The sequence below is a fragment of the Grampus griseus genome (assembly GCF_964374135.1).
Source record: "Grampus griseus genome assembly, chromosome: 5".
Lineage (NCBI taxonomy): Eukaryota > Metazoa > Chordata > Mammalia > Artiodactyla > Delphinidae > Grampus > Grampus griseus.
Window position 1 is genome coordinate 96,396,846 of NC_138998.1, and position 25,219 is coordinate 96,422,064.

At 39.7% G+C, this 25,219-nt stretch overlaps 2 protein-coding genes across 7 annotated transcripts in view; one reads left to right on the forward strand and one right to left on the reverse strand.

Moving 5' to 3' along the window:
* CMSS1 (cms1 ribosomal small subunit homolog) overlaps positions 1-25,219 on the reverse strand; it is a 383,342-nt gene that overhangs the window by 63,237 nt on the left and 294,886 nt on the right. Inside the window, exon 1 of one of the 3 annotated variants that reach the window (XM_082654405.1) lies at positions 6,829-6,957. The exons of 1 other annotated variant lie outside the window; for it this stretch is intronic. In XM_082654405.1, the coding sequence (XP_082510531.1) occupies positions 6,829-6,883 (55 nt within the window). In that variant the 5' untranslated portion in view covers positions 6,884-6,957. Of the gene's footprint in view, positions 1-6,828; positions 6,958-25,219 lie in introns of those variants that run through there. One more of the 3 variants, XM_082654406.1, reaches the window with a different exon arrangement.
* The window catches only part of FILIP1L (filamin A interacting protein 1 like), a 306,442-nt gene continuing 288,327 nt past the window's right edge, over positions 7,105-25,219 (forward strand). For 2 of the 4 annotated variants that reach the window (XM_082654401.1, XM_082654397.1), the window contains exon 1: positions 7,116-7,249. The gene's annotated coding sequence lies outside the window, so the exon portion shown is untranslated. Of the gene's footprint in view, positions 7,250-25,219 lie in introns of all 4 variants that reach the window. The other 2 variants (XM_082654398.1, XM_082654400.1) reach the window with 2 other exon arrangements.

Below are 25,219 nucleotides of genomic sequence, written 5' to 3' on the forward strand. Positions count from 1 at the left end.
ACAACATTTTAAAGAGAAGAAGGGCTGATAGGGGAGAAATACTTCTAACTCATGTATTTTCCTGTTCACAAAGGAACTTTCTAGCCAAGAAGAAAACATTGGTCCAACTTGAGATGCTGCTGGAATTATTCCTTCTCTCCTTTTTTCTCTAGTTTTGGGAGAACTAGTACCCATTTGGAAAAGTAATGGAGATGCAAAAGTGAAGAGAGCTATGCAGTGATATGTACCAACATGGCTACAGAGTGATGATATAGCTATGCCAAGAAAAAAGCATTACATAATGACATCAAAATAGGACACTTGAGGAATGTCTTAGAGCTAAAACAGCTGTCACCTGGTATTTTGGCATTCTTGAAGTATATGAAGAAATAGCACCTGGAAACCGAAAAGTACAAATTATTTGTAACAACAAGATTCCGAAGTCAAAAATATGTTTTCCTCATCTTTTTAAAAAAGTTAACCTGGCGACTTCCCTGGTGGTCCAGTGGTAAAGAATCTGCCTTCCAATGCAGGGGACGTGGGTTCGATTCCTGCTCAGGGAACTAAGATCCCACATGCCACAAGGCAGCTAAGCCTGCGCGCCACAACTACTGAGCTTGCGTGCCTCAACTAGAGCCTGCGTGCCGCAAACTACAGAGCCCACGCACGCCACAACTACAGAGCCCATGTGCCCTAGAGCCTGCCCGCCACAACTAGAGAAGAGAAAACCCGTATGCCACAACTAGAGAGAAGGCTGCGTGCTGAAACAAAGAGTACGTGCGCCACAACCAAAGATCCCGCATGCTGCAACTAAGACCCGATGCAGCCAAAAATAAATAAATAAATAAAATCTTTAAAAATAAATAAATAAAAAGTTAACCTGTTAGCATCATTTTCACTTTAGAAAAATGGAAACCCTAAAATATGTATAATTCCAAAACATTGCCCACAGGTGGGTTTCAAAAGAAGAGAGAGTCACCTCTCATTATACCAGGTTTTCCCAAACAGACCTGTTTCACTGGGAGATACTTTTCTATTTTGCGGCTTATCCAGACCTCTTTTTTAAAAAAAAATTTTATCGGAGTATAGTGGTTTACAATGTTGTGTTAATTTCAGGTGTACAGCAAAGTCAATCAGTTATACATATTATCCAGACTTCTTATTTTTATGTATAAGTCACTAATCCCATCCTTAGGGAAGATGAAGGAGAGGATAATATGTGAAATTTAAATCTGTCAATTTTGCTGCTGGTAAATGTCTGTTAGGAAAAAGTTTAAAAGCCTGGAATTTAAAAGTGACTGAGAGGTTTAATATGTGTGCCTTCTTCTTTCTTGACCTTCTAGCTCATTGAGATGTTGTTTTAAAGTTGCTTTACTCTAGAGTTGCTTCTTTCCTCTGTCCACTTGGTCAAAGTGGTTGGTGATGCTTCCTCCATACAATACATATTTATTGTGCTCTGACTGTGTGCTTGGGGCTGGGGCTACAGTCTTGGAAGGTGCACTCTGCTCTAGGAACTCCCAGTCTACTGGGGGAGAGACAAGTATGTTGGCAGTTGCAATTAAAGTGGGATTGAGGGTAAGGTGCAGTTAAGCTCTGGGTGCCTTGGGAGTACCAGGGAGGAACATAATCCACGTGGGGTGGGGAGAGGACAGTGGAAGGATGGGTCTGGAATCTGAGTCAGGAAAAAGTGAGGCATGCCCAGGAACACTGTCTGTGGTAACCTGTGATCCAGCTCTGCTACTGAGACCCCTGTATTTCTTTTCACAATTCACAGAAATAAACAAACAAAAAATGACAGTTTTAAATGAGTTTCAACCTCACTATATTTTTAAGAACTGATACTGATATATCTCCCAACACCTTACAGACATCTGCAGTGATAACTAGTAGTAAGAGTTGAGCAAAAGGCTTAGAGTTAGGTTTTCCTGGATAATTTTCAAGTCATCAATTGACAGACTCACAGAATATTAGTGCTTAAACAGAACTAAGATATCTTTCAGTGCAAAACCTTCACAGAGGAGGAAATTGAAGCTCAGGGTCAGTGAAAAAATAACCACTAGAAGATTAGGAATATTTTTTCCCTGCTATTTTCCTTCTTTACTTGGTTGCTTGGTCACCTGTAAGTAGGTGGAAAATGACCCTTTAGAGAATCTGTTCTGCTTATGTACATGTACTCATAATTCCATCAGCTGTCTGTTCTACTACAGAACTACGATTCAGCTCAGCTTTCCTCTTTCCTCCCCTGAAGATATCCATTTGCAGTAGACACTGTGACAGGAAGGCTATAGGAAGGGGAGAGAATGCCTGTCCTTGGGGCTCAGTTTTTGAAATTTAATTGACAGACTAATATTAATCCCATGGATCCAAAGAAATTTTAATCATGATGAAATTTATGATAATTATATTTTAGGATATACACAAGCAGAGACAGTTACGTTAGTTCTGGAAAAGAGGCCCAGTGGATACTGTGCAAATGGAAAATTAAGAATTATTAAAACAACAAATGGATATTATCTCATACAGTTGCTTATATTTCAAAAGTCTATATTACTAGTATAATTTTAAGTGAAAAGCTGTTCTTTAACCCTTTCAAAGCTGACTGAACAAAAAGTGAAAAGTCTGATTTAGGCCCACCGTGGTATGTCAGAATCTCTTCAATATGCCATGTGAAAAGGGGAAGTTTGATAAGGAATTTACTTTTCTGTATTCATAAATACAATACTATAGCAATGCCGTCTAACAGAGATATATTACAAGGCACCTATGTAATGTTAAATTTTCTAGTAGTCTCATTAAAAAGAAAAATGGTAAAAATAAATTTTAAAAATTGTGGTAAAATATAAATAACATGAAACTTATCATCTTAGCCATTTTTGAGTGTATAATTCAGTAGAATTAAGTACATATATTCACACTGTTGTGCAACCATCATCACTATCCATCTCCAGGATTTTTGTGTCACCCCAAACATAAATTCTATACTCATGAAACAATAACTTCCTATTCTCCCTTCCCCCAGCCCTTGGTAACCTTATTCTACTTTCTGTCTCTATGAATCTCACTATTCTAGGTACCTGATACAAGTGGAATCAGACATTATTTATTCTTTTGTGACTGGCTTATTTCACTTAGCATTTGTCTTCAAGGTTCATCCATGTTGCAGCATATATCAGATTTCCATTCCTTTTTAAAGGTTGAATAATATTCCATTGTAGGTATATACTACATTTTGCTTATCTACTCATCTGTTGTTGGACATTTGAGTTGTTTCCACTTTTTGGCTACTGTGAAGGTAAAAATAATTTTAATGTATTTTATTTAACTCAATATATCCAAAGTATTAATATTTCAATATGTAGTTAATATAAAAATGATTAATAAGATACCTTATTTTTTTTTGTAGTAAGTCCCTGAAATTCAATGTTTATTTCACAATTATAGCACATCTCAACTTGGATTAGCCAAATTTCTTGTACTAACTAGCCACATTTAGCTAGCAGTTAATATAGGAGGGTTTGCAGTCAAGATTCGGTAAATCATGACTCCTCCTGGAATATATCATAGTGGATAATTCTACTTTATTGGTTCTCATACAGCCCAAGTGTTTAGAACTGGGGCTCTGGAGTCAGATCAATCTAAATTCAAATTTCAGATCTCTCACTAATTAGTTCAATTATGTTAGAAAGGTTGCTTAGTATTTCCAAATGTCAGTTCCTTTACCTGTAAGGTGGAGAAAAAAATACAATTTCTCCCATAGGGTTGTTGTGTGGATTAACATTAGGTAACATGGGGCTTCCCTGGTGGTCCAATGGTTTAGAATCTGCCTTTCAATACAGGGGACGCGGGTTCGATCCCTGGTCAGGGACCTAAGATCCCACATGTGTTGGGGCAACTAAGCCCATGAGCCACAACTACTGAGCCCGCACTCTCTGGAGCCCGCCTGCCACAACTAGAGAAGCCCACGTGCCTGCAACTAGAGAAGCCCGCACACCGCAACAAAGAATAACCCATGTGCCACAACGAAGACCAAGCACAGCCAAAAAAAAGAGTAACACAAAGTGCTTAACATAGTGCTGCCACAAAATGTTACTAATAAGTAGTAAGTTTAATAAAAATAATCCGCTAGATAATATATTCACAAAGGCAAGTACCATGTCTGTCTTTTAATGTGCCTGACACATAGTGGGCACTCAATTAATTAAGTGAATAAATATATGAACTCTTCCTTCAGTCATTATAAACTTTAACTGGTTTCCATGACATCTTTGCAGAAGTAGCATAATGATTTGCCATGAAGATACAGATGGCTTGAGGTACAGAAAAAGTATGAGATTCTTATCTTCTTCTTTTTACCTTCCTTTTCATTAAAAAAACATTATTTCTTTTCCCTCTCCTTGAGGGAGTAGGGCTGATGAGGCTTAAAAGACTGTAAAGGTGGTGGAAGCAGCCGGCAAGGTGGGAAGACTGGTTACACACAGAGGCAATGAGCAAATCAGTAAATACTTTGAGGATAACAGAAACCAAATTATCCTCACTGTTGGGGGAGGGAGTTACAAACATGGAAAGGGTAAAAGTTAGAACGCTCCATGGTGTTAGATCAGAACTGGAGCTACCAATTTGATCTCTCTGGTATTGGATAGAGATAGAGCAACAGATACGGCTGTGAGTGTGTGTCTATTTCCTAGCTCTTTTGGCTGAGAGGGTCTAGAGGCAATGAGCACACCCTTGTCCAGTGAGCACACCCAATGCCCAGATCTTGGTTTCCATATACTATTTTCCACAATGGACCCAGGTCACTTTGAAGATGCGGATAATTCCAGGGCTGGGTAGAGAAAGTACAAGATGTACATGGAACATTTTCTTGTGCCAGAAAGTAAGAAAGTACTCAGAAAATGATGAGGACTTCTCAAAAGGACACAAGAGCCAGCTGGAGGAGCTTCCACTTGCCAAATCTGGGATCATTTGGGCATCAAAATAAATAATGATATTAATGAAGTATAAGCCTCTGAATAAAATAGGAATCTATAACTGCATACTGATATAAATAAATACAAAAATAAATAGGGGAGAAGGGAAAGCTCTGCCCTACAGTAGAAAGTTTACTTAGGAACAATATATTTATTTACATAGTCTCAAATTATCTTCCCAGAAAAATATTTATTAATTGCAAAGGGAAAAACTATAACTTTACAGTGGAAAAATCTGGCATATACCACCTCAACAAAGTGGGGCTGGTATGGACCAACTCCATTTATGTGTCTCCTCATATGATTAACTAAGAATAATACAACATTGCTTCTGTGATATTCCTGCCCCCAAATGCACAAACTCAGTCTCATAATAAGGAAATATCACACCAACCTAAGGTGAGGAACATTTTACAAAATGTACCCTTCAAAAATGTCAAGTCACAAAAGACAAGGAAAGACTGAAGAACTGTTCAAGATTGAAGGAGAGCCATGACAACTCAATGCTCTACAAATAATCCTGGACCAAAAGAAAAAACAAATTTTTCCTCAACAAATGATATTACTGAGACACTTGGTGAAAAGTTGAATGGGAACTACGGATTAGAAAGTAATACTGTATCAATATTAATTTACTGAATTTGATAGTAATACTATAGTTATGTAGAAAAGTGTACTTGCTTTTAGGATAACAACACTGACGCATATAAGTCGATTCAGAAAAATACATACACACACGTATATAAACAAAAGGGGGTGGTTGGGAAGAGGGAGACTGGAGGAAAAAAGGTGGAGGGGAAAGGAAGGAGGGAGGGAGAAAGCAAATGTGGTAAAATGCTAAAAATTGGAGAACTTGGGTGAAGAGTATAAAGGAGTTCTTTATTATTCATGTATATTTTCTGTACGTTTGAAATTATTTAATGATAATAGCTAAAAATAAAGAGCATAGGTTTCGGTGTAACTCAGATCCAAGTTTGAATTCCAAGTCTGATACTTAACATCCATGAGACTCTAGGGAAGTTATTTAATTATTCTGAGCTTTGGTTTTCTTATTTGATCACCAATACAGGACTAACTGAAAGGGATGCTGTGAGGATTAAATAAAATAATGCACAGATTAAGCACCTGGCTGGTGATGGGTTTGCCTGGTAGAGGGCCTGATACCTAACTGGTGAGGCAGTACATAACTTGCTGAAGAAATGAACACGCTCCTTCCTCCTGCCCCTCCCCCTCCAATCAGAATAACTGATACCACTTAGAGAAAATTAGATTCTTCAAATTTTAGTAATGTAAAGTATGAGATTTTTCTTAACACCTGAATAATATAAAACAAAAATGTTCAATAATCATAATAAATACTATCATACATTTGAATGTTGCTCTGAAGTTTCCTCAGCACTTTGCACCCATGTCTCATGTGACACTAAGGAGAACAGGCAGGCATTCAAGTTAAAGTTCAACACAGCGTTAATAATAGCGAATTTCTGCAGTGCCTTGGGTTATGACTGTCAAAGAAGAGGGCATGCCCTTGTTACTTAAACCTTGAAGGAAGCTTGCATCTGTTCTTGGCTGCAGGGTACAAAATGAGGTGCAGTCTAATGTCCACTGCGGCATCTGTTCTTAAGATGCTGGCACTGCTGTTTGTTTGTGGTTCACCGTGTATCTGGGGCAGTGACAAGGCAGAGAAGGTGAACCAGGTTGTGCCTGGGAGGTTTCTTCTCTCGGCCAAGACGTGCACATGAATTTGATATTATCCAAGAGGGTAGTTTCAGAGTTGCCTGCCAAAGAGTGCTGTCTCCTAATCTGGAGAGCAGCTGCTGGGCACAGGCATGCCAACATACACACAAACACATACACACAGACACACTCATGGAGCCTATACCTGCCTCTACTTGTCTGCTCTGGGCAGATGGCTTCTGGCTTTTGGGTCGCCTCATCCTGCAGCTCAGTACGGTTAGACCCTTTCTTCCGTGGAGACTGGCAAGCTGTGGGGTGAGGGATCCTGCAAGGTCGCCTGTCTTCAGAGTATGAAGGACACTGCCCGGAGAGGGAGGAGGGTTATATTTAGTGTTTGGGCCCAGTCAGTGTTGGGCTCCCCACTACCTCTCCTCTGCGGAACTCTCAGTGGCCCCTGGTGGCAAGCTCTCCGTGGCTTTGAAGCCTGCAAAACAAAAACTGAGAGGGTGTCCAAAAAAAAAAAAGAAGAAAACGTTGTTGGTCCCTGGATGCCACTGTTGGATTTTGGTGGGGATGAGAAGAGAGGACCACTGGGTGTGATCAAGCAAAGGCACCTGCACGGTAAGGTAAGTGTCCCTATTGCTACTGAGAAGCAGCTTTGGGGATGTTTCTGTGTTATCCAACAAACAGGAACTGCCAACACTGCTCTCCAGAAGCAAGAGCTTCTGGGCATTATGCAAAGGAATAGAGTAAATCTCAGGTGTGATTAAGGGCTTATGAAGGATGATGACTTTTAGGCTAATATGAGTAACAGCTGCTTGCAAAATAGAGGAACTATCCTGACAGTAGGTATGTTTTGATAAACTGGTAGGTACGAAAGAAGACCAAAATAAAATCTTAAATTGTTATCCTCTTTAGAGTAAGATAACTGGTCAAAAATTTTTAAAAAATGGTTTGGGCAAATGACTTTCCTTGTTAATAGCTTGATTTTGTAAACTGATGTAAATGATTAATACATACTTTCAAAATCATCAAAAATGTGATAACAATGGAGACGTATACTGGATAGGCTAGACGGGAGAGGAGGAATTCTCTTTTCATGGAAAGACAGAAGAAACCAGCATCTTAAAATGGCAACTAGAAGTATTCTTTTTTCTTTACTTTTGTTCATGTTTCTTTGATGCTAAGATTTGATGAATGAGGGCCAGAAAACAGAAGCACATTTTTGAGGTAGGGTTTTGGAAGGTCTTGGAAGACACCTATAACCCCAAAGAACATGATTGGATATCTATGGCACAACAAATCTCAGTGTCAATGGGAAATAATGCCAGATTGCTGCCAAATGATACCAGAGAAAGTTCTGCTTGCTGTACTTGCTCAGTGGGAGTATTAGTCAATGTTTAGGGTGAATGCATAGCTTTGAGTAGATCCCCATTCAAGAGAGATATGTGTTCAGCTAAATTTCTTGTGACATATTCAATCACATATCAACTGATGATCACATATCTTCAATATCTATGCAAGTCTCAGGAAGAACTGCAAGAAAAGCAATACATATACTGCTTAGCTACATTCACCATGTTTCACGTGTGTATTAGGTTTGTAATAAGGGAGAGCAGGGGGTAGCGTGGAGAGAACTCTTCCAGACTATGGCAATGTTCTTCTAGCTGCAGCTAAAAATGCTTTTCCTATGATGCCACGTTCCAATATATCAATCTTCTATCCCTCAAAACCAAATATTCCAGGTAAATATATCTCTACAGTTATCAGTTGATGCTATTATGAAACTCACATTATACTTAATTAAAAATCAGCATAGGGCTTCCATGGTGGCACAGTGGTTGAGAATCTGCCTGCCAATGCAGGGGACACGGGTTCGAGCCCTGGTCTGGGAAGATCCCACATGCCGCAGAGCAACTAAGCCTGTGAGCCAAAACTACTGAGCCTGCGCGTCTAGAGCCTGTGCTCCGCAACAAGAGAGGCCGCGATAGTGAGAGGCCCGTGCACCGCGATGAAGAGTGGCCCCCACTTGCCACAACTAGAGAAAGCCCTTGCACAGAAACGAAGACCCAACCCAGCCAAAAGTAAAAATCAGCATAGACACTTCAAGAGCTCTTTGCTATTGAAAAATAGCAGTAATAATATTCATGGGCTATTTCTACTTTTTTAAGACAAATATGTAGGGCAATTAAGACAGGTCTACTCTTGGAAGAGTTTTTCAGGTAATTTCCCAAAGCAATGTAGAGTTTGGGTTCTTATGATAATCAATGCAAAAATATTCTGTAAAAATTCTGCGATGAAGGAAAGTATTGATTATAAGCAAAGAAGTGCAAAAAAATTTTTAAAAAAGAGTTTAGCTTCCGTTAAAGTTCATATGTCGTTGTCTTTTTTGCTTAAACTTTTTTGTTATTGAAGTAAAAAATTTGTTAGCCAAGAATTGATCTCAGGTAGTGGCATTGTCATTGGAGATGGAGATACTTTACTGTGGCTTCAAAATGATGATCCATTTGCCTATTGTATGAGACAGACGTTGCAATGTGCCAAGAGTTTGGCAGGTCCAGGAATAGGGAAAAACAAAAGTAAAGGGCCCTGTATTCTTCAGAATAGAGTTCATGTTATTCCTTGTCTTAACGTAGAGGAAAATTTTCATTACTACTGAAATACATGCCTCGCCTCTTCAGTATGTTACATTAAAAAATATTTAAAGAAAAAAATGTTAATTGCTTTTATTTGCCTTAGGACAGAACTAGTGGCCACCAGCATTTAATAGCCATTCATACTGAGCATAGAATAACTTTTTTTTGTTTCATTATAATTAGGTAGAACACTTCTATAGTAAAAGGGCTTAATTAGTTTGCTCATTTATTCATTCATTCAACAAACGCTTAGAGTGCCTACTACGTTCTGGGTTACCGGGGATACAGCAGTGAGTGGGACTAACGTGGTTTCTACATGCTCTGAGTGTAGAAATCTTCACGAAAGGGCTGATTATTAGTGATTTGAACCTTTATAATGTTCATGTTGTTTACCATGGTATTTTCAACTTTATTTCTAATTAAAAAACCAGAAAACTTTTTTTCCTACTTAAAATAGTTTATTTAGTGTCTGCAAGATAGGGGGACAATTCCAGGGACCAAATAATTGGATTGGAATATACATTTTAGTGCAAATATTTGAGTCTTCTTTGAGGGATGTTGACATTTCTGTTCTAAATACAGATGTCAGGCAATAGGCTCACATACTGATAGTTTGCTCCTTCAGAATTGGGTCGGATAAGAAGTCCCTAAGGAGGACATTAGAGCAAAATTCGTATTATAGCCTCATAGCTATCTGGGTCTCAAATCTGACAAAAGTTCAAGATGTTTCTGTCTAATCTGTCTGACCGGAGGCTACAACTAAAAGAGCAGAATACTGTGTTTCTCATCTTGGTTGCGGAAACTTTGTATAATGGCATCAATCTTAACAACAGTGTCGTTTTACACCTAGGAGGTGTCCTACATTGTTTACAGAATTCGAATATCCGTCACTCACTTGATCCTAAGGTGACCTGGCGTGATAGGAAAGGCAGGTATTATTCCCTGTTCAGAAGATGGAAAAACTAAGTTTTAGACCTTTAAGGGATCAGCCCAGCTAATGTTCTCTCTAATGCACAGTCTCATTAAGTAATTTCTCAAATGAAGGACTAGAAAAATTCTGAGTTTTCAACGTAAGTACTCACAGTTCGGACTACTGTTTGGAGGTGGGAGCAGCCAACTGGGAACTGACGCTAGGAGAGTTTCAGGCCTCCCCACACCCTATCCTCTTCCTGCCTCTGTTCCCTTCTACATACTCATCCTACAGTTCTTTCCTCTGGCCCTCAAAAATATCAGTTTAGTTTCTAAAAGAGATATAAGTTACTGCTTTTTTCTTCTTTTTAGGAAGGGAACGGGATAGTATAATAGTATACTCACCTATATGTGAATGCAAATGGAATTTTAAACTGCTGGTTAGTACCAAAAGCCTGGCAACATAAAAAGCTGTCAAATCAGATTAGACCAATTGTCCACCCAGCCCAGATCCTGCTGGGCTGGAAGCATAAGTGGGCCCTTGAGAGAAGCAGTTTATCATGGGTAAGAGAAAATATCACAGGAAAAAATTTTATATGGGGGAAAATGGTAACCTGAGAGCTATACCAACTGAGATATATCAGTTAACTGAGAGCTATATCAAGATAGGCAGAGCTGAACAGACCAGTCTTGAGTGAGTGAAGAAGGTCTTCCTGGTGGATTTTAAGAGAGTAAACTGATCTGCTGGCAACTGAGATACTGAAGGTAACAGTGTGTAGGGCGCCACTCATAGCTAGTACTGTCTGTTACTACTAGCTATGATCGATCGAATGCACTTTATTTCTTCCTTACATTTTTTCCTGGAATTTGTTTTGTGCCTATTTAAGGTTTATGGTAATTGTTTGTGGGCTTTTAGCTACTTTTCTCTCACGGCTTGGAAAGAATGTCTTAGATCTCCCTGATAGATTTAGGGTCGATCCTTTAACTAGGAAAGTAGAATTCAGGGGAGGATAGGAGTGTGGATAAAGCAGAGGCTGCTTCTGCGCTTCTTCGAGGAGCTGCTGCCCCAGGCCCTGAAACAGAAAGAGACAGAGGCAGCTGCCTCTGAGCCATGGTATTAAACTGCCAGGTTGTGACTGGGACACCAGCTCCTTAGTTTTCAGCTGCTCCAAACATCTTCACACGTAGCTATTTTAAGAACCTTTGCATTTGATCAGGGAGCATGTGGGGTTGAGCCTTGTGTTTTCCATTTCAGTTTTAGATCCTAAGCAGATGCAGTTAGTAGTTCAGAATTTAAAAACTTATTAGTGTATTTCCCCCCAACCAGTGCAAAAATAACTTCATATTGGGGAGAAAAATCATGGAATCGAGATGGAGACTTGTTTCTTAAATAAAATTAAAAGAATTTAGAACTTGGATTTTTAAAAAAATCACTAATATTTCCCATCACAATTCTTATTTGGGAAATTTTGGCTAAAAGTATGAAAGAATAAATAAAATCATTTGGCTAGACTCAGGATAATACATAACTATTTGTGCTAGTGCCCATTAATCTAACCCTATATTCTACTTATTATGCTTGGAATATTGCTGACAAGGACATCTTTGTATATTAGGGACATTTAGGATTGCCTGATGATAGCAAATGGTGATTTACCACTTGAACTTTGACAATCAGAGAAAGGTATCCTCTAAGATACCTCACCACCCTCCCTGAAGAGATAGAGGTGAAACAAGAATGAAGGCAACATAAAACAAAAAATTCTTTCTTTTAAAAATCTTTTAAGCTAAGCATCTGTAAATTCCTCTAAAATTTATACAGGTCTTCCTTGGTCTGTTGAAATTCTATATCTCTAATGGTCCACCACATATCTATGAATCTGAACCAGAGTTGCTCAATCTCTTAGTTTAAAAGATACATTTGTACTCTTCAGGAGATTCAACAAAGCAGAAGTGCTGGAATCTGCTGCTTGGATCCAGCTCTGGAAAAATAAAGGAGGTATGGTAACCAATTGTCCAGGTGCACCTGGGACTGAGGGATTTCCCAGGCTTCAGGACTTTCAGTGCTAAAATCAGGACTGTCCTGGGAAAATCAGGGTAGTGGATCACCCTAAATGGAGAACACATACCTGAAATGATCCAATTATAGAGGCTTATTGCTGTAGAGGACTGGGGTATAGAAACCAAGTGCCCCAATTCTCAGTCTGGTGCGCTGTATACATGGCAGACTCCTTGTTTAGGGAGATGGGGGGAGAAGTTTGGTCACAAGATTCATCTGTTTATGGAGTTTCACCCTTCCTAACACAAGAGGAGACCTGAAGGCACAATAACAAAGTGTCATCTGGAAGCTTGGGAAGTTCAAGTTTCCCAATGAATTGGCCCAGCTTCCCAGGAAAACAACCAAAACCAAGACTCCAAGATTATTCAGGTATTCCATAGTTATATCTTTTGTTTAAGATTTTACAAGGGCAACATATATGTGCTCACACAAATTCAAGGGGAAATAGTGCACAAAGCATACAAGTCTGCCGATCCACTAGAACAGAGTAAGAACAGAATAAGGGCTGTCTGAAGCGAATATACCAATATCAAACAAAATCCCAGTTAGAACTAAACCACTAAATGGATGTATTCATTATCATAGATTTTCAGTGAAAAAAAATAAAGAAATTTTAGGGTACTAAAATAAACAAAGGAAAAAGAATCCTTAGAAAATAACTGATATGGTCTGCTCCTCTCATTTCACAGATGAAGAATTGAAGCCTGAGGAAGTTTTCCCAAGGTCTTAGAACTAGTTAGTGGCAGAGAAATATGCCTGTTTTTCTGAGATAGTTAAAAATGATCAACCTACAGAAATTCAACTCTCTACTCTTGTGTAACAATGCCTATCAAAATTGCACTGTCTAATGTAAAAGGCCACCAGGCAAAAAGCCACGCAGAAAACTTCAAGTAGCTGCCTCCAAATATACATAGTTGCCTGATAAATATACAATTACAAGGGAATATAAGCTGATTTTAGTAACAGAGACATTATTGCATGTTCAATATCTGTCAAAACCAACAGGCACCACTGCCGCCCCACCACAGCCCATACTCAATATGGGAGGGTATCACAAAAGAAGATGACTCAGGCCATATTTGGAAGGAGCATATACTTGTCCATTTGTTTACTTATTTTTGTAACAAGCAAATGCCAGGCAACCCAATTTTGATCTCAGAATTATATAGTAACATCTAGATAAGGAGTCACGCTGAACCACTAGAACAGAGTAAGGGCTCTCTGAGTATATCAATATCAAACAAAATCCCAGTTAGTACTAAATCAGTAAATGGATGTACTCATTATCATAATGCATAATGCTTAGGAGCATGGATTTTTCCAGGTGGCATCATGGGTTTTAATTCTAATTCTGTGTGGTCTTCAAAAAGTTACTTAACCTCTCAAAGTTTAAGTTTCCTCAGTCATAAAATGGAGATAATAATTGTACTTGCGTTTTGAGGAACAATAAATGAGAAATATAAAAGGTTAAGTACAGTTAGTGGCAAATAATAAGTGCTCAGTAATCAGGAGATATTATTATCATTATTAATAATACAGAAAACTCCCACCATGGTGTTATAGATTGGGTCTAACAAAATTCAGTCTTGAAAGTGTGGTATGTCAGGTCTTTCTGAGAAGCTGATAAATGTTACAAGACCCAGGATACACACAGACACAAAATTTGGATCCCTTGGACCAAATTAAGAAGTCTTGGGCTAGAAATGTCACCTAGAAACCAAGGGAACTGGCATTTGAATGATGTCTTTTCTTTGGGACCCTAAGAACCACTGCTTTAGACACTATATGCCCCCAGACAGGTGTGAGTTTAAAATGCCAAATTTTGTGGTTTTGGCATTAAAAAAACTCCAGAAAGTTGATTATTAAAGGTAAACCACAAATTTCTTTGACCTATGTTAAATTAAGTAGGAATATCCTTTTCCCTTCCTTGAGATTCTCTAGCCATAAGCAAGTCACTATTATTCTTTTTTTTTGCAATTCTTTTGTTCTCTCCTCCCATAAAATTTAGATCGTGTAATGGAAGTTCCATCAAAATATGATAATTTATGGGCCCACAGCACAAAGGATTTTGAGGAGACAATGAAATTCTTAATGTGTGCAAAATATTCCAGAATGGGAAATGACTCTTCCTGTGTACCAGTAATTATTTATGTAACAGTACCTTGGGAGAATGTTAATGGTAGAGCATTAAATTCCTCCTTTTAAAACAAGGCACTTCCACAGGGTTTTATATCTTCTTTCCTAATTTGGAAAGACAGCATTTGTACACACAAAATAGCAAGTTTTACTATTTTACTGTTAAGTGGTTAGGTCAGGTTTCAGACAGACTGTCCTGATGCATTAATACCTGCCAATTGTGTGGAAGGAAAGCTCCAGTTCAAACCATGACAGAATTGTGGATCCATCACTATTAAAGTAAGCAAAGTAACCAGTAAATTCCAATAACAAAAAAGTGCCAAAAGAGGCCATAATGCCTACTGAAGGGAGAAAAACTTTAGTTTACCTCAAATTCACATGCACTTAGTAATTTCCCCAGATGGCATCATAAAACTGCAATCATGACCAAAATAATCTAAGTTATTTCAGCACGTAATTCTATTATTACGTTCCCATCCACATCTGGATAGTTCATTTGTAAAAGGCAATTTCAGTTGAGAAAAGAACTCAAAAAGTTCCGCTAGGTCTAGTGGAACTAATCTGTATATAAACAAGGAATTTTTTTTTAAGCAGTATGGAAGAAAATAAAGATTTTCACCTGTACTTGCAGCACTAAAACAGTAGTTCAGTGTGAACTGGTAGCTACAAATTTACTTCTCTTGGCTCTGTCACAAAATCCGTAAGAACTTAATGCTTTCAGGGTTAGATCAGATACACGTTAGTGGCAAAATGCCCGTCACCATTTTAGTGGGACTTTTGCATTTCAATCCATTGCCCTAGTGACCAGAAAACATTTTCCTTGGTGTTTCCTTTAGCATATTTCTGCTATCTTATTAATTTTCAGCAGTTTTTTTTAAACAGCAAAATAACCTCTGGTATTTTAAAATTTCCAAAAATGTGAAAACATACTATAGGGATCAGAGTATCAGCCTGGGATTAGTGGAACAGCCAGTCAAACACCACTTGAGTGAATCAGATGGCATTTAACTCATCTAAAGGATTCCAAAGGGAGTTTGCATTCCTAGCAGGAAGGTGAGCAACATGCCCTAGCACAGGGTAGGGTACAAGCTTCTGAATCTAAAACTCTCACAAGGACACACAGTTACAGAAGACGATGCCCATGCATGAAGGCAGACCTTTTTTTTTTTTTTAACTAAGTGATCATTCTCTAGGTCTCAACTGTTCTTTGGGTAAAAAGCCAAAGTAGGGCTTCTTGGAACAATCCTCCACCAGGTAGCTCTAGATCCTCTGCCACTGTTTCTCACTATCTCCACCAGAGTCCTTGCCCCAGAGGTCCTACTGTACCTTGCTTAATCCTGAGATTAATAAATCTGTCCAGATGGGAGGATTGTTGAAACAGATCCAGATTAGCAGATTTGTAGAATGGGTGCAGCCTAGACTGGCCTGGAGGAGGAATGAGATTCCACAAAGTCAGACATCATCAAGTGTACACCTCTGGTGGTATTCTGCAGTCTGGAAGCATGCACTTCTGCTTGTAATGGTATCCTGACTGTCCCGACTTGTTTCTGTGTCCTTACGATGAATCAATCTCTTCTGATTTACTGAGGAGGTGTTTAGGTCTGATTGTTCCATTAACCCCAGCCTATCACTGACAGTAATTTCATATTTCCTGCATATCTTATGCCTAGCACACATAGATGTGTTATTTAATTGAAACCATAGGAAGTATATTCTGACTGCCTTGGTTTCTAGACTCCCAAGCACAACTCTGTTCACACCAATAAATGAGTCTGATGGCAAGAAGCTACGTGAAAACAAATGACTTCCAAGATGAGTTTTATGTGAGAAAGAGTAAGAAGAGGAAGCTCACTGATTAAAAAGGGTTTTGTTTGTGGAGAAGTGAGTGGTGAGAACAATAGTTAAGTATGGGCTTCTGCAAAGGTAACTAATCTGAAACATCTCCTGGGATTGTATCATCTTGACCTAGCAGTTGTTTTTCTTTCCTACTTTCCAAACTACCTCTGTGTAAGGATTAATGACCTTCCCTCAGCCCATTAACTCAGACCATCATTAATCTCCAGGAAATACCTTGTCAGTATTGCTTAAAGGATACATGAGAAATGCTTTGTTTTACATTAAAAATGGTTAATCATACAGCTCTTTAACTACCCTTTTCAATGATTACTGAGTCTTCTTGGAATTCCCTTTGCCCCAGAATTTGTTAATATTTTACTCACAGTCTTACTTGTAAGCTGTGAAGTTAAATAGAAACTGCAATTGATCCAAAAGAAATGCCTTCCTGGAGGGTAAACTGAGTTTTCAAAAACACATGTAAAAAAGGATGTTACTAAACTAAATTCCTGTAATTCATATGTGTTTTATGTACTTGGAAACTGAATGTTGCCAAACCCAAATCTACATTATTGGTCAGCTCCAATTATGGGCTATTTCAATTTTAATCTTTGGTTGGAGAATACATTATCTACTAAATCAGCTTTGTAAAAAGTCTAGAAAAATTGATATAGGCATAAATATTTGTGTACTTTTAGAGGAATGTTTATGAGACTTAAACAATACTTGTTAAATGTTCTTGTGGACATGTCAAGAAAAGGCTAAAAGAGTAATCGCTATAGCCAATTATAGCAGAAAAAAACCTCATAAATGAGGTTTCCTATAAACACAAATTATCTCATGAGGAAAAAGTTGGGTAAAGGCAGATATTTTAATAGAAATATTAGCGTGAAAGCACAGGTGAGGTTTTGGCTGTGACAGAGAGAAGTGCTGACAGAAGCAGAAAACATGGAAGGGAAGAACCAAGCATGCCAGAGGCTGGGCAGTGAACTAGCTATGCTAAAAACGGTGGCTCAGTCTCTGAGGTAAGGGAAAAATAACAGAAATGATTGTTTTCATTCTCAGTTTTCCAGAACTTCTCTTCCACTTGAGGAGAGTTAGCAAGCTGAGGGCATTGATGTAAATCACCAAAGCAACAGGGCCAAACTCACTGCCATTCCTGAAAAGTAGGAAGAGGCCCTCAACGCAGGCCTTGGTCAGCCACCTCTGCACTATATTCTTCTCTGCCTTAGTCACTGGCCTCTGGTCTTGAGAAGACTGGCCTCTGCTCCAAGCCATTGTTCTTTAAACAAAGTTGTGAACCGCTAACAGTTTTGTTTAAAAGTTTATAAAATGGAAACTACATTGCTACATCTCTCTGGAATATCTCAAACAAAATGTGGTTCAAATTTCTTGTTAAAAAAAGAAGTTCAGAGTTCCTGAATAAACAAAGACAGCCGATGTAGTTAACGGGCTTTGTGTGACCACAGCTATGTCATCTTGGTCTTCTGTCTCTTGCTTTGGGCAAAGGTCAGGGTGGGCCATTCAGCGAAGGGGCCTCCAACCAGTCCAGAAGGTCAGAAGCTGCCTGAGCCAGCTTCTATGCAGCGCCCCCCCGCAACTTGGCAGGACTGGTGGTGGGATGGGCAGAGAGGCTACCTTCACCAGAGCCTGCCCTCTCTTACCCAGACACACACAGACAGCAGTGATCTTCATGGCAGGGAAGTGAGAAGCCAGCTCTTCGCAGAGGATGACTGGGAGCCCCAGTTTGGTAACTTGGCCCCTGGGCCTATAAGCAAATAAGGGGTACAAATGGACATTTCTACTAATTGAAAACCTCTGCGTTAATGCAGCTGATTAAACAAACTGTGGGAATCTTGGCAGGGTCCTGCTCATGGCTTTTATTAACAGGGGTTGATCTTTATGTAAAGATCATTGATAATGCCTTGAACACACAGGGTACAAAGATGCTTTTCTTTAGGGTAGAGGAGACAGATCCATTTTAGTGCGACAATTTGTTATCTGGACAAACATGCTATTGCAAAGCCAGGCAGGCCAAACCCAAATGTTTTCCTGTTTAAATTTTCCAGGAGACATTTTGTAATAGCCACTGGAAGTGACCATTCTAGAACTCCTAAGAACAGTCCATGCCGGCAGCCAACACGCATCTCCTCATCCCAACTTTGGTCCTACACTGCTTATGCCTCCTTTTTGCTCGACACTCAGAATGATTGCTGTTACCTGCCCGATCAGTACTTCCAACTTCCCAAGGAAGGTCAGATTCAAGATTTGAGGAAAAAACCCCTAAAGACTCTAGATCTTTGGTTACTCAGAGGGACTCATGCTTAGAGTAGATTTTGCAAACATTAAAATGGCTATCCTGTCACTGATTTGCTTCCCTGTCAATAGCTGCGTAGCAGTTCCCAAAGGAGCGACAGCAGCCTTCAGAAAGGAGCTGCTCTGCTCAGGACTCAGGGTTCCACATGTGTCTTTCTGGCTGGCTCTCCCTGTTCCCTCTGCTCTTGCCGTTTTGAGCTTCTGCCATCTCCATGGTCTAACTGGGCCCCTCTTAAAGGGCCACTTACTCTGCTTATACAGTGAGATTTCTAACCACCAGCTGCTTTTTGAAGACTCCTAGCCTGGGATCACAGAGTGCACAGGAATATAGAGAGGAATCTACAAAGGTCGGGGAAGGTATTTCACAAAATATAGATCTATGCACCCTGGTCAGTTGGTTGGCTCCATTTTTATAGCACTTAGCATCCCGAACCTCAACCACACACATTTTCCTCATCCACTGGCACCTGCACCACCGTGAGCAGAAGGCATTACATCGCTTTTTCCGTTGAACTACCCTTGCCAATCAGCTCTGCCCTGACAGAGCTTGGACGTAGATGGAAAGGCTATTTTTGATGAGAGGGCTTAGCAACATTCCCTAAAGAGAAAATATCTCTCCTACACACTCAAAGCATTATAGAACACTTCTTATATAATTTAGTCCCTGATCCCAGAAAAAGGAGAAAGCTGGCTTTGTGAAGTGTCATCTTTGGTGGCCAAGTAAAGAGCTAACAAATTCAGAGGAATCACTGTGTCCGGAATCACTGTGTCCTGGGGTTCATTCTTTCAGTCGAACACTGAGTAGCTACTGAATGCAAAGCACTGTGGGGAGTAGAAGTAGAAAAAACCTAAAAACTATAAAACAGTGTAGAATATGAAAAATGTCACAACAGAGGTACAGATAAAGTGCTGGCATGATTCAAGAGAAAAAGAAAACCTTCCACCTGTGAAGAAGCAGAAAGATCCAATCTCTTCTGCAAGCATTCTATGCAAAGCACAGGCTTTTAAGGCTACTTCCACTTCTCTTTCCTTATTATCCCCTTTCTGCGGGCATTTCTTTATTCTCTCACTGTTCCAAACCCTCCTGTGATGAACTGGATCAGACGGCACATGTGTTACTTTGAAGGGCATATTTATTTTTACTGCAATCAAGAATTCCAGCGGAAGCACTTAACTGAAAGCAAGGTTGTGAGAGTCATAACTCTTCTTCAGTTCCTTACTCATCCTCTGCCTTTTCTTTGCTTCTTCTAACCTGATCTTCCTCACCTGAGGCCACTCTTACCTGGCTGCAGAGCTGGACTGCTACTGCCCTCAAGTACCAAAGCTTGCTTCCAGAAAAGTCTCTGGTCCTGGCCTGTGCCCACAGTCAATGTACTTACTACCTTTCTTCAAGGGGCATGGGGAATTGCTGTTTCAGATGTAGCATTAACTGTCCCCTAGTAAAGGAAAGTAGGACATTTAGCTGTGCCAGGATGGTGAGGAAGGAAAAAATATTTTCTTCCCCAGAATCTGTTAAAAAGCTGTCTTGGACTGTAACTGGTAACTGCCACCTGGGCGAGGCTGATACATGTGTTTGCTTTTCACCATAGTCTAATGAAAATTCCAGCTTGCACCACACAGCTCCAGAGGTCCCCAAGTACAAAGTGGCCAAGGCACCCTAATATCTGATTGGCTCCCACCTTTCATGCAAATGAGAGGTCATCCCACAGTTTCTTCTCTGCTCTCCATTATCTGGGCTAAAAGACTGAGAACTGACACTCAGGAAGCTAAGCCTCTTCAGACTACCCCACCAGGAGCGGAAGAGTCAGGAAAGGCTGACCCTCTTCGCTAATAGCCTGGGAGAATTCTCTTCAAAGACATCAGAACACCTTCACAACAGGGCTCCCCCGGGACCTGCAGCAAGGCAGTCACTAACCTCACTAGGCCTCAACTCTGCCAGAGGTCTCAGTGACTGCAGTCCTCAGAGCCCTGGCATTTTCAGCCCCCAGCAAAAATGCAAGCATCTCTGGCCAATACTCCGCTCATCTGCTGTATTTTCATTCCCGTATGACTCTGGCCAATACTCCGCTCATCTGCTGTATTTTCATTCCCGTATGACTCGGATTCCTCCCTCGGATTCTTCCCTTCTTCTCTGATTTCCCTCCAAATCCCTCCCATGGTGCTCTCTGAATCTTTCTGAAGACATGTGGAGTAGTACAAAAGCACAGCTTTGCAGTCAGGCAGATGTGGGTTCAGAGATTCTCATGTGGACTTGCTGTGTGACCCTAAATGATGCACGTGGCCTCTTTGTACCTTATGCCCTTACTTGTAAAATCCAGATGACAGTAATTAGTTTGTAGCATCCTATGAGGACTAAATGTATAAAACAACCAAGTACAGTACCTGGAACATCCTAGGTGCTCAATAAATGACAGCTATTTCTATTATTGGAAGCCCCACATGCTTAGCCTTTTCACATACTCTTCTTTTTTTTTCCCCTTTTAGTACGCGGGCCTCTCACTGTTGTGGCCTTTCCCGTTGAGGAGCACAGGCTCCGGACGCGCAGGCTCAGCGGCCATGGCTCACAGGCCCAGCTGCTCCGCGGCATGTGGGATCTTCCCGGACCGGGGCACGAACCCACGTCCCCTGAATCGGCAGGCAGAGTCTCTACCACTGCGCCACCAGGGAAGCCCCACTCTCACATACTCTTCTTCCCTCCTCCTGTTCCACCTGTTGTCCAGCTCTTCCCCCAGGACTTACACCCTTTCAGCCCCTCAAGAGAAGTCTGTTCATACTCCCATAGCCCAAGCCCTAAGCCTGGCTCCACAGTGCTGCTTCCAGGCCATTCCTTGCCATTTTCATATCACCAGCCATCCCCCTCCCTGGAGGCTTATGTCATCTGCCCATGCCACACTTGTCCAATCCCCAGTTCTGCCACCTACTGACTTTTCGTCATCATTCCACCTATTTAATAAGGACTTTGGCAACTAGGTCAAACTTTTTTCCTCTTAATTCCCTCCCCATTGCGGGTAGCCTCAACTTGAACATAGATGATCTTTACAACAGTGTGTCTTCAGAGTTTCTCAACTCCAAAAGCAGTTTGCACATTCCACCTCAGCAATCCAGTTCCACAGCTATACCTGGAATGTTCTACCTCTGCACACCTATGATGCTTTACTGTACTTAAGTGGTTCCCAGGTCTGTCTCTCCTTGGTGAACTGTTAGTTCCTCACCAATAGAGATCACATCTTATTTGATTATTTTATCCTTATCCTTATAGGATAGTGTCTGGTACACAGTAGGTGTTTAATAAATATTTATGGAATGAATAACATGGTATATTTGTACAGTTTTTTAGCGCTTATGATATGCTTCTCTATCCATTATCTTATTTGCTTATAGCTTTAGGAAGGCAGAAACATTATACAATTCCCCTGTACAAATATGGAAATGAGGCTCAGAAGAACAAATGACTTACTCAAGGTTACATGGTTAGACCACAATAAATAACTCTATATCACCTAGAGGCCAGCTGGGGCTTTTCCTACTATCTCAGCAATAAGAATAGCCCTGTTCTTCTTTGCCTTCCTTACCCTGTGTATTTGTTTCTTTTGAAAACTTCAGAGAAAATCTGGAAAGATGATAGCTTATTCATCTTGTGTACATATGAATAGTTCTGAGAGGAATATGCATCTCTGTGCTCCCGACAGTCTCCTGCCTTCAAACTGTACATTAAACTCTCGGGATCTTCTTAAAAGAATTATGTAATGCTATATTTCATTGCCCCATTGTGAACACTAACATGATAAGTGTTCAGTCTATTACCAACATTATGTAGATTTCAAAACTAGAAAATACAGAAACCCAATCTTGCATTCTCTGATTAATTCAATCCTGGATTTAAGCTTCCCGATAAAGCCCACAAAATGACAACTCAAAACTCCTTTGGGTTACCAATGAAAAATGATCATTGGCAGAAATTTGAAAACTCTCTTTTGATATATAAAGATGAGCTCTGCAACTGGCAAAGCAAAAACAGCTTCCCGAACCACTCTACGCCACATCCCATACACAGCTGAATCCAGTAAGTTCTTAACTGAAATCTGATTTACAATCCCAAACTGTGAAGTATCTAGTTTCAGGTAGTGAATGAAAAGTCTTTCTTATCTGGGTCATTTGCTATCTTTAAAGTGTTTTCCTAGTTTAAGGAAGCCATTTTAAAAAAGGGGATTATAGCTAATGGTTTCTTTTCACGGTAAGTTTCCACTCCTGTATATGGCAATGATTTTTATGAAATTCAACCTTCCTTAGGAAGGTACCACTGTGCCAGACACTGAGAGGGATACAAAATATGTACAGTACTTGCACACTGAAAACTACAAAATGCTGATTAAAGACATCAAAGATCTAAATAAATAGAGATACATACTGTGTTCACAGATTGGGATACTTAACAGCAAATATGTCGATTTGCCCCCAGTTGATACACAGGTTTAATGCAATTCTGACCCAAATTTCTGCACATTTTTTTTTTGCGTAGATATAGACCAGATAATTCTAAAATTTACATGGGAAGGTAAAGAAAGTAGAAAGCTAAAACATGTTGAATGAGAAGAAAAAGGTGGGAGGTATCAGTGTACCTAATTTCAAGATTTATATAGCTACAGTAATCAAGACTGTGTGTATTGGTGGAGGGATAGACACATAGATCAATAGAACAGAACAAGGAATCCAGAAATAGACTCATGTAAATATGCCTGAGTGAATTTTTTTTTTTTTTTGCGGTACGCGGGCCTCTCACTGTTGTGGCCTCTCCCGTTGCGGAGCAAAGGCTCCGGACGCGCAGGCTCAGCGGCCATGGCTCACGGGCCCAGCCGCTTCGCGGTATGTGGGATCCTCCCGGACCGGGGCACGAACCCGTGTCCCCTGCATCGGCAGGCGGACTCTCAATCACTGCACCACCAGGGAAGCCCGCCTGAGTGATTTTTGACAAAGGTGTAAAAGCAATTCAACAACAACAATAACAAAAAGATAAGCCTTTTCAACAAATGGTCTTGGAGCAATGGGACATCTAGAGGAAAAAAAATGAACCTCAACCTAAGTCTACCACCTTACACAAAAAATTAATCAAAATGGATCATGGACTTAAAACATCTGTAAAACTCTTAGGAAAAACAATAAGAGAAAATCTTTGGGATCTAGGACTAGGCAAAGAGTTCCTACCCTTGATACCAAAAGCGCAGTCCATAAAAGCAAACATGGATACATCAGATTTAATCAAAATGAAAAACTTCTGCTCTGTGAAAAACCCCTTTTAGAGGATGAAAAGAATCTTGAGATTAAAAAAAAAAAAAGTTCAAACCGCACATATAACAAAGGATCACTGTCTAGAATATATAAAGAATCCTCATAATTTAACAGTAAAAAACCATACAATCCAATTAGAAAATGGGTAAAAGACATGAACAGACATTTCATCAAAGTGGATAGACAGATGGCAAATAGGCACATGAAAAGATATTCCACATCATTAACGATTAGGGAAATGCAAATTAAAACCAGAATGAGGTATCACTACACACCAATCAGAATGGCTAAAATTAAAAAATAGTGACAACAACAAATGCTGGTGAGGAATCAGAGAAACTAGATCACTCCCATTGCTGGTGTGGATGTAAATTGGTACAGCCACTCCAGAAAACAGCTTGGCAGTTTCTTAAAACTAAAATATGGCCCAGCAATTGTACTTCTGGGCATTTATCCCAGAGAAATGAAAACTTAGGTTCATACTACAAGTTATACACAAACGTTTATGGCAGCTTCATTTGCAACAGCCAAAAACTGGAAACAAAGCAAATGTCCTTTAAAGGTGAGTAGTACGGTTATACCCGCGCCATAGAATATTACTCGGCAAATAAAAGGAACAAGCTATCTAGACACACAACAACCTAGATAAATCTCCAGAAGATTATGCTGGGTGGAAAAGTCAATCTCAAAAGGTTATATACTATATGATTCCATTTATATAACATTCTTGAAATAATAGAATTATAGAAATGGAGAAGAGAATACTGGTTGCTAGGATTTAAGGAGGTGGTGAAGGTGGAAGGGAAATGGTTGTAGCTATAAAAGGTCATCATCCTTGTAGTAAAAGAAATGTTCTGTATGTTGACTGCATCAATGTTGACATCCTGGTTGTGATGCTGTACTACAGTTTTGCAAGATACTACCATTGAGGGAAACCGAGTAGAGGACACATGGGATTTCTCCATATCGCTCTTACAATTGCATGTGAATCTACAATTATCTCAGGGTCAGGAATTTAAGTAAAAAATCAAAAGTATATATTTTGTTTTTTACATAAAAAGTGAGCAGATATGTATCAGAATCTTTACCCGTGGGTAGTAGTGAATCAGTGACTTTTATTTTCTTCTCTTGGATTATCTGACTTTTTCTACAATAAACATTCATTGTTTAGATAATTAAAAAATTAAGGAAGACATTGGCTATAAGCACAGAACTCAGCTCTAATGACCTAAGCTGTCCAACTCGGAATACCTGGTAATATGTTAGGCCAGGGGTCCCTGTCTTGATTTTGAGATTTTAAAGGGTCTAGTTTAAAATGAGCTATCTTTTCTTTTTTAAATTTCACATTTCAATTTTTTCAGTTCAGTATTCTATTTCTTCAGTTATCCAGTCTAATCTATTAAGGTACTTATGAAATTGCA